The sequence below is a fragment of the Diachasma alloeum genome, unplaced genomic scaffold, assembly GCF_001412515.2.
Source record: "Diachasma alloeum isolate Michigan unplaced genomic scaffold, Dall2.0 Dall_scaffold_00518, whole genome shotgun sequence".
Taxonomy (NCBI): Eukaryota; Metazoa; Arthropoda; class Insecta; order Hymenoptera; family Braconidae; genus Diachasma; species Diachasma alloeum.
Window position 1 is genome coordinate 118,816 of NW_021680650.1, and position 9,488 is coordinate 128,303.

The following is a 9,488-nucleotide window of genomic DNA, read 5'->3' on the forward strand; positions in this document are numbered from 1 at the left end:
CCCATGTAGGATGTGGGAGGGGGGAGAAACTTTTTTTTTTTACAAAATAGAAAAAGTTGATTTCTTTTTTTTCAAGATAATTGAGTAAAACTTTGTGCTTACTAAATATGTCGGTACTACCCTCAATATCGGTACAACCTGGATGCAACCTCAATGCAACCTGGATGCAACTTCAATGCAACCTGGATGCAACCTGGGTGCAACCTCGATGCAACCTGGATGCAACCTCAATGCAACCTGGATGCAACCTCAATGCAACTTGGATGCAACCTCAATGCAACCTGGATGCAACCTCAATGCAACTTGGATGCAACCTCAATGCGAACTTGATGCAACTTCAATGCAACCTTGATGCGACCTTGATTCGTACTTGTTGCGACCTTGATGCGACCTCGATGCGACCTTGATGCGACCTTGATACGACCTGGATCCGACCTTAAGGAGGCGACTCGAAAATTTTTAAACTTGCGAATTTTTTTATTATATAGAGAGATAATAATGCTCTCTGCAGACCTAGGTTGCTCCAATACCATGGGGGTTACAATACAATACGTGGATAATAAATATAAGTCATTCATAAAAAACAGATTAAAATTTAAGATAGTAAAATCCAATGTAATTGAAAAAAATTTTGTGTTGATGGCGGCTCTCGACGGGGGTGGACGGATAATATTAAAGGCCTGGCATTCGATATGGTGGGCGGAGGAAGGCTGGTGCAAAGAAAAACTCAACTGAGATGAAAATCAATGGATATGGTAAAACAGAGGTCCGCACAAACGGAGAGAGAACTGAAACTAACAATAGAAAATTAGTGTATACGAGACAAATAGTGATCAAGTCTGGTGCTTATATAGGGCAGGTAAGATCATCGCGTAATGGAGTAATGCTATGGCGAGTCAACTCGTAGATGTCTGGTAGCGAAGCTTTTTCAGGGAACCATTGGTGAATGAGAAGGAATAAGAATGGGTGTTGACCTCGATCTCACCTAGGCATCGAATATCCCAGGCCGGGATAGCATAAAGGAGGGTGGAGGATACCGAACTGTCAAACAGCTTCAAGTATGAGCTCCAATTGTCACAGTGAGACCTAAAGATAATTGACAGTGTGCTGGCCGTGGCTGAACGAGCTTTCCCAAAGGCCGCGTTCATGGGGATATTAGATCTTGCTATGCCAGAGATGAGGACTCCAAGGTACGCATATGAATAAACCATTTCAAGAGGTGTGCCATCATACATGGTGAAACGAGTATCTAAGTATTTGGGTCGACCGGCAGCCTTGAACGTCATAATTTTACTTTTCGAGGCGTTGACTGTCAGGCCATTTTCAGCACAGTAATCAGCCAGGATGTTGAGGAGGGACTTGAGCTTGACGGGAGAGTCTGTAAGCAGTACAGTGTCATCAGCGAAGAGCTGCATCAGGATGTCAGTGCGGCCATCGATGTTCAGACCTACATGCTCTTTTGCTCTGAAGAAGGCCTTGACGTCAGAAACAAACAAGAGAAAAAGGAGCGGACTCAGCGTTTCCCCCTGCAAAACTCCCTGTTACCTGGAAGACTTCAGAGAGGACACCCTAGCTACGGACTTGAAGCTGGGCCTGCGAGTAGAGAGAGATCAAGATGTTGGTGATCTTCGAGCTTACCCTGATGACCTGGAGCGTTTGCCAAACCTTGGTGTGGGGTATACTGTCGAAGGCTCTCTTAAAGTTGACGAAGATGGCGTAGACTTCTCTTTTCGGCAACCTCAGTTGAAGATGAATGGCAGATAGGAGACAGAAGATGGCGTCTGTGCAGCTGCGTCCTCGTCTGAAACCATGTTGAGATTCCGGCAAGATGTTGTTAGTTTCAGCCCATTTTTCCAGTCTCTTCCTCAAGATCTCATTAAAAAGCTTAGTGCCAGTATTGACGAGGGCAATGCCTCTATAATTTCCTGGATCGTCACGGTCTCCCTTCTTAAATATCATTGTTAGTACCACTTCCACCCAGCTGTGGGGGACTTGCTCTGGGGAAAGGATACTGTTAAAAATAGCAAGCAAGTGTTCCTTCCACTGTGAAGTGAGAGCCTTGAGAGCCTCGTTAGTTAGCCGGTTACTCGATCTAGACCGGGTGACTTGGCATTTCGGAGGCGTCGCAAACTGGCAGTTAACTCTAGGAGGGTGATGTCACGATTCAACTCAGGTACAGAGAGCTGGGTTAGTTGAATACTGATCGAGGTTCTTGGGGGATAGATGATTTTATAGAAGGCATTCCAAATTTCAATTGAGGGGCACATGTCCCTGGGTCCAGCTACTAGTCTGAATCTCTTGACAGCTAGCCAGAAGTCTTTTGGGCTGGATAAGTTGCCGAATGAATTGATAATTCGCTTTTCGTAGAAACTCTTCTTGCGATCAACTAGAAGTTTGTACGACTTCCTTCGTACAGTGTAGATGGCTTTGTCGATGGAATTAAAACACGATGAAAAGCAAGCCTTGAGAGCGTCGTACACCTCCTCTTTAAGTGAAGAGCATTCCTCGTCATACCAAGGTTTGCGGCGCTACTTGGTGACCGATCCTGAGGCAGGGGTGAAAGGTTTAGGAGTTATAATAGCACCAGCAAGGCGCGCACCTTCCCAGACAGCTTCAGCGAACTCATCGTACTCGTGGAGTGTGTCTTCATGGATGAATTACTTATTAGGCTGTATCGAGGACAGGGAGCTCTGGAAGATAGGAAGATTATAGGGGAGAAGAGAGATTCGGGGTGTAGGGAAGATCTTGGATTTGGTCTGGAATGTTGTGTCTGTAGAGGACTGAGGAGAGAGGGTAGTGCCCCAAAGGTCAAGTGATAAGGGAAAGTGGTCGGAGGAATGTAGATCGGAAAGTACTTTGAGGTCTCGGATGATTTCGACGTCAGACGAAGAACACCAGATCGTGTCATTAATGGATTCACCTCTTCCTGAGAATGTGAAGTTGGCAGGGGTATCACTAAGGGTTCTGCCGTTTAAAATAGTCATACCTAAAGTTGACATAAGATCGAGCGTTGGGGCACATCTGCCGTTGGTTCTGGGATAAAGAGTGGACATTATCGAATTGATACTTGAGCCTTCGAAGATGGAATCATCAGCCTCCGGGACGTAACCCATCCAGGCATTCCAATCACCTCCAAGTAGCAGTGGTGCATCTTCTCCAGAGAGAAGCAGATTTTCAACAGCATCTTGCAGCATGGAGATGGCGTGAGGGTCGTCAAAAGATTTGTCAGACCGAACGTATACTAGACCTAGGATAAAGTTGGCGTCGTATGCAGAAAGCTTCAGAGAGATCCACCAAGGGGTGCAATCTAGGAGAGAGACTACAGGTAATAAGTATTTCTTGACGGCTACCAAGAGACCGCCACTACCTCGTCCTCTGACTTTATCTCTTGTAGCGTTTATCCAGTAGCAGTGATAATCGTCCAGGAAGGTGACTGTGGTGGTAGGGGGATGTAGGAGTATGGTTTCAAGTCCTGAAGGTCATTGATGTGCGAAAAACTATTGATATTCCAAAAAATAATATTAAGTCCCCTGGGAGCACGCAGATTGCCAAGTGAGATGGGAGCAAGAAGTTGATTTACTTGGTACCCAGAGTGGTGCCCCCGGGGAGGGGAAAACTCGGCGTCGTGCCCTGTGTGTTAGAAGGACCAGAAACACCAGCAGAAAGGATAGGAAAGGCTGCTTGAATGGTTAGCAAAGGGCCATTTCCTGCTTTCACCAAGGTGTCCAAGGATTTGTACCAGACGAACTTGATACCATCTACATCCATACATCTGTAGCCGACTTTGACAGTGTGTTTCTTCGGCTTCAGGATCTTGGCGATGTCTCTGATGGATTTAGCGATGCGTCTACTTTCAGGAGTCAGATCGCTGTTTATGTAGACGTCTTTGAGTTGGTGGTTCTTCTTAGCCTCAAAGATCGCAGATTTAGTTTCAACGGAGTCCAGCTCAACCATGATCAAGGGCTTACCCCCCTTGTTGGAAATGACCCTCGCTAAACGAGAGGTGGTGATAACGCCCAGAAAATTCGCGAGGAACGATTCTTTCTCCCCCTTGACATTTTTTCCAGATTCCGGAGTGAATCCTGAGATAACAATGTTGTTCTTCCTTGCCTCCTTCTCCAGTACCTCGACTCTCTCATCAAATTTTGAGGAAAGAGATTGGAAAGCTTCCTGAACACATGGAGCCTACTGGCTTCATTGACTCTAGCTGAAGCTGCAACCTGAATTTTCGAATCGAGTTGGGCTTGATCAATAGGAGCAGCATTTACCATCTGCGTTTTGTTCCTGGCTACTGCCTCACTTAGCGATGAGTATTTTTGGTCGAAATCGGCTTTAACCTTGGCGAACTCCTCTTTAACTTCGCCTTTGAGTTCCTCAAACTTTTCCTCTTGCTTAGCAGCAGTATCAACAATGAGCTCAGACAGGTCTTCCCTAATTTTTTTCATGTCAGCATCCAATTCTTCAAGTTTTTTCAGAATTGCGTTTTCCACTGCGGTCAGCATCTCGGCTGGTATCTCGGGATTCTCGTCTTTGTGAAAAATAGTAGACGAAAGTGGATATTCGGAAGAGAAGGACAAGCTCTCCAGAGAGATGTCAGGAGAAGTAGAGTCTGTGACAATGGAAGGAGCACTGATTGATGGTGAGCTACTTGCAGGTACTCTAGGGTTTTTTAAAACCCTATCTGCATCAGGAGACACGGTGGATTTATAAAGGTCACACCTCTTCCTTTTTTCCGATTTGTTTTTGTCAAAAAGTTCTCCTAGGGTGGGTGTAGAAGGAGATTTGATATTTTCCCAGTTTTCAGCAGTGGTTTTTCTTCCAGCAGCTCGTTTCAGCGTTTCTGACTTGCCGACTGCTGCAGGAAGAGTCGAGTAGCAATTGTCAGTAGAGGGGAGACCTGGAGCGCCAGCTGTCGGTACTGGCGTGGGTCCAAGTACCAGTTTAGGCGCAGAGATGACGCTAGGTGTCATCGACGTCAACTTGGTTTGAAGGAAAAATCGTCCAAGTCCCCTAACCTCGAATCAAAAAATGCTCCACAGAAATAACGAGAAATGGCTCCAGAAATTGGATCAGTCACCTGAATTAATGTTTCAGCACTTAGCCAGAAGTGTTCGGCACCTAATCAGAGCAATGACCATCACTCTCTCCCACCGCGTCCGTCAAAAAACGAATAACAAAACGGACAACACCAAAACACGTCCACTCAGCTTGCCGTCAGCACAGCGCCCCCCCAATTGAATAATATTTACTGAAATTGATTTGATAACGAGAGACGTTTAGATAACTTTATCGAAGTGATTTTTATATCACTGAGATTGTTTTACTTTCCTGATTTCAATCAAAGAAAAATAATTAAATTATTTAGAAATATTTTTAATACTTTTGTGAAAATGAAAATGTACTCTGTTGCATTTTGAAGCATTTTTGGGTTTTACTGCTGTTATCCGGTCCCGGGGGAGGAAACAGGCCCAACGTACGGATAAAAAAAAGGAAAGTCTCATATTTTTTTTATATAGAATAAGTCCCGACAGGATCGTCACGTAGATGCCTGCGAGCCTTGGGTGAGAGAGATAGACTGAGGCAGGTACTTGAAGTGTATTCGGCACAGCAAGGCCTGACTCATGTCTATTTATTTTACGACCTTATTTTCCAGGAAAATTCTTTTTTGAAAATGTTTGTCGTTTATTTATTATCTGCAGCTGGCTCTTGGGCCTAAGTCAACAGGCATTTGTTCCTTGGGAACGAAAATAATGTTTCATCTTATTTGGGTAATTCAAAATATTTCATCTAAAAAAAAGAAAAATGAATGAAATGAATTTTTCGACGGACGTCAAAAATTAAAAGGAAATTAATTAATACATTTTTTGACGGATATCACAGAACATTTTCTTTTATTTTTCATGATTTTAATTGAAAAAATACACAATGGTAAAACCTTGTGGCTTTCCTTGACGCACAAGGAAAAGGAATGAGGAATCTAGAACGGACCGAGGGACGTCGGACCGCGCCTCTGTAATTGTTGTAACGAACATGGGAAGATATTCGTTGGGAACACCAAAAGCGATACAGCGAGACAGCGAGACTCCTACAACGTTGAATTAAAATCCGTGAGTAAGGATCCTAAAGCGAGAGAGTGAGAGTCCCTTATCCACTTCCGAGTGGCTTACTTCCGGTTAGAGTTATCGGTTCCGTTTATTAGTAAAGATGAGTAATTACGCGTCTTTGAGGGCCAAAATTATCTTGAAGAAGGGCCAAAATTATAGAGTCATCCAGTTATTTTTATGGGGTTCACCCTATTGTTAATCTTGCGANTAAAGATTAGTAATTACGCGTCTTTGAGGGTCCAGAAAAATTATCGCGAAGAAGGGCCAAAATTATAGTCATCCGGTTCTTTTTATGGGGTTCACCCAATTGTTAATCTTGCGGGTAATCGATTAGGTCCGGCTGAAATGCCGGCGCTGCAATTTCGTTGGGTTTTCAGGGGTTAATTGGTTACTTTTTTCGTTTTGGGTGGAAGGTCGTTCGGAGCGAGTGCAACCATCGTCTCCAACGAATTGCCAGGTTGCCTTGGGATTTTCGATGAGAGAAACGAGTTGAGAAGGAATTAATCGTGGAGCAATAACAAGTGCCGGTAACTTGTCTTTTAACCCCGAAAATCCCGGAGATCCGATCCGTGGGAAGCGCCAAAGACCCTCAGTAATTATCCGAACGACAATCAGTTCGGCCTAGTCTCGCGTAATAATGAATAAAAAGGAACTAGTTTTGTGTTAGGTCATTAGAGAAGAGTTAGGTGAGATTTGAATAATCGCGCCAGGTCGTGAGAGTCGCAATTAATTGTCGTTAGATTCGCACCTTCGAGGGGTGTGTCCGCACCAATCAAAATTGGGGTGATTGAGCGGTGAATTCCACGCTCTGAGGTGTCTCGAGACGCTCGTGAATTCGGCAGTTCGGCGTTGGCCCTTGACCTCACCGGAACTAGTGCCAATACAGTGCCTATCCTAGGATTATAGTGCCCACATTTGGATTATTGTATCTACACGATGGCGAAGAACACCCCAAAGAGAAACCCTAAGTGAGTTTTTAGTTCGGTTTATTTATTTTTCCGAATTCATTTCGGCTTTTAGTTATTCGACTACGGAGTCTTCAGCCCCGTACGTCGCATTTTATTCCGTTAAAACGGTGATTGTGACGCATAATCCAAATTGTGAGGTGCCGATCACCCCCCTTTTTCACTCATGATTGGGTGGTTTTCGTGATTTTTGGTGGGTTATTCGAGGGGATTTCTCCCCTTTTTGGGGTTATTTCCGGCTCAAACCCGGCTCCGATCACACTGTGCATCGGCTTATTACGTTGGTTAAAGATCTTTTATGCGAATCTATCGGAGAAAAACCTCTCCGGAGGGGATAATTAATCACGTTGAATTGCTAGGGCGCGTCCATTCCCGTTACACGTGGGTTTTTGCGCGTAAGAAATTCCATTCGTGTTTAAGTTGAGTTGGTTCGTGTAGATAGTTAATTAAAATTATGGTTTGTGGATCAATGTGTTCGGGGGGCTTCCCTGAGTAATTCAGCTCAGGGTTTCCGAAAATTCGCTCTGCCGATTTCCGGATATTCCATTTTTGGTTTTTATGGATTTCCAGCCCATTCTCGCTGGAGTGTACGCCGTATTTCTCGAGGGGGAATTCCCCCCGACTCTCGACTCCCCTCAGAAACCCATCCACGTTTACACGTGGCTATTCTCGCTTCACGCGAGCATTTTAGCGTTTAGAATTCCGCTTGGGGGTTAATTAATCTGAGGCGGCTAATTATTTAGGGAAAATTATTTTTTGGATATCGTTGTCTTCGGTAGACTCTCCCGGACATTTTGTCTCAGGGCTCGTGATTTTTGACTCTGCCATTTTCGAGTTATGGCCAGTTGAGTTTTGCGGAATTTCAGCCGTTTTGGCTGGTATGGAAAATCGATGGATGAATACGGTCTCCTCTCTCTCGCTCTCATTGCCGCTCGCATACCTTTTCCCCCAATTCTCGGAATTCTCGAGTATTTAGGGATTAGCGTGTATTTCTACTCTCCCCAAATGTTTATTTGGGCATATTTGAAGTATTTATCGACGATATTAATTTCTTCGAATATTTTTTTGTCAGATTAGACTATTTTCTATCAGAGTGCGGAATTAATATTATGATTATTATTATTGTCAGTATTATTAGTTATTAATTGTAGATTTTTTTCCTTTTTTTTATATTTTTTTTGAGAGAATTGAAATGTCTTTTTTCTTGTAAAATTGGTGATTCCTAAATTTCAATAGTGAAACCAGTAAGGATAATGTCGATCTCCTTCTTTTTTGCTGTTTTGTAGTTTTGACCGCCCCATTAACCCGTTTCCACCTGAAATCCACCCCTCTCTCCACAACCTAACACACTGACCGAACCAAGGATCGTTACCTTTCCCCAAAAATCTAGTTTTCTCCCCCTTTTTTTTTTGTACCTTTTCGAGTTTTTCGAATTAGTAGAGTTGATTTTGTAAATTCCTCCGGTTTGGTAATTCCGGTTAAAAATTACCTGGCGCCCATAGATTTCTGCATTTTTGAGTTTAACTAGATTCAGGGGAAGAAGGGCGAAGGTAATAGGCATTTCAACCCCCACGAAAAATGTCGCGTTACATTGTCGAGAAAAAATTTTCGATTCTTACTTTAAACCTTGTGGTGATAATGACGCGCAGGCAGGGTACTATTTATGGTGACCTGACGAGGAGACGCAAAGTAAAATGGTATGCACTGCTCTGAGATTTTACCTATTGTAAGTGGGCGTAATAAAATTTCCCTCAGAAAGTTTTTGAATTTGGATTCAGAATTTAAGCAAAAGAAAAATGAGAGATAGGCAATAATCAGGCTTTTCTTTCAATGATGAACTTCCAAAGAAAGGCAAAATGTATAACAAACGACTGCAAATGTTCGGCGAGCAGATTTACGACATATGCCAGTCAAATAAGGACTTTTTTTGGCCGAAATCAAGGATGATAGAAGAATCATAAAAACCATGAGAGCCCCGTAGGTTGGCGCAGTGGGTAAGTTCATTGCCCCACATGCGAAAAGTTCCGAGTTCAAATCCCGGCTGGGTAGAATGGTGGGATCTAACCATTTAAAATCTTGATCATCATCGCAGTATACCCTAACCGGATCGAAGCGATGTAAAATAAAACCAAACTACGAGATATTATGCAGAAGAATGATATGAAACACATACTAAGTTTTTATGATTGTAGCAAACCGGGAAATTGTTAAAAAAAATTCAAAACTGCTAAATTAAGCGTCCACGCGATCTGTTCTGCTTTACGCCGACGAAACCGTGATAGATAGGATAAAAATGCATAAAACTTAATTTGTAGAGCATAAAATTTTCTACAAAATAGTCGTAGGCGGCATTTTCGTCATTTCAACCGTCAAGCCGCCAAGCGCGCTCAAAGTTGAACAACGCACAAGCTGATTCGCC

The 9,488-nt window shown here is 43.4% G+C and overlaps 1 protein-coding gene across 1 annotated transcript; it reads right to left on the minus strand.

Annotated features, from left to right (window-relative positions):
• Positions 1-896: 896 nt before the first annotated feature.
• Positions 897-1,959, minus strand: LOC107042764. Its single transcript, XM_015263948.1, has 2 exons — positions 1,639-1,959; positions 897-1,475 (listed from the first exon to the last, which is right to left on the minus strand). Exons 1-2 carry the CDS (start codon positions 1,957-1,959, stop codon positions 897-899), a joined length of 900 nt encoding a protein of 299 aa, XP_015119434.1.
• Between the last annotated feature and the right edge of the window lie 7,529 nt (positions 1,960-9,488).

Coding starts and splice junctions, on each gene's coding strand:
- LOC107042764 (XM_015263948.1), bottom strand. CDS start 1,959: ATGATATTTAAGAAGGGAGACCGTGACGATCCAGGAAATTATAGAGGC. Junction 1,476..1,638: donor AAACGCTCCAGGTCATCAGG/GTAAGCTCGAAG, acceptor TCTGACGTCAAG/GCCTTCTTCAGAGCAAAAGA.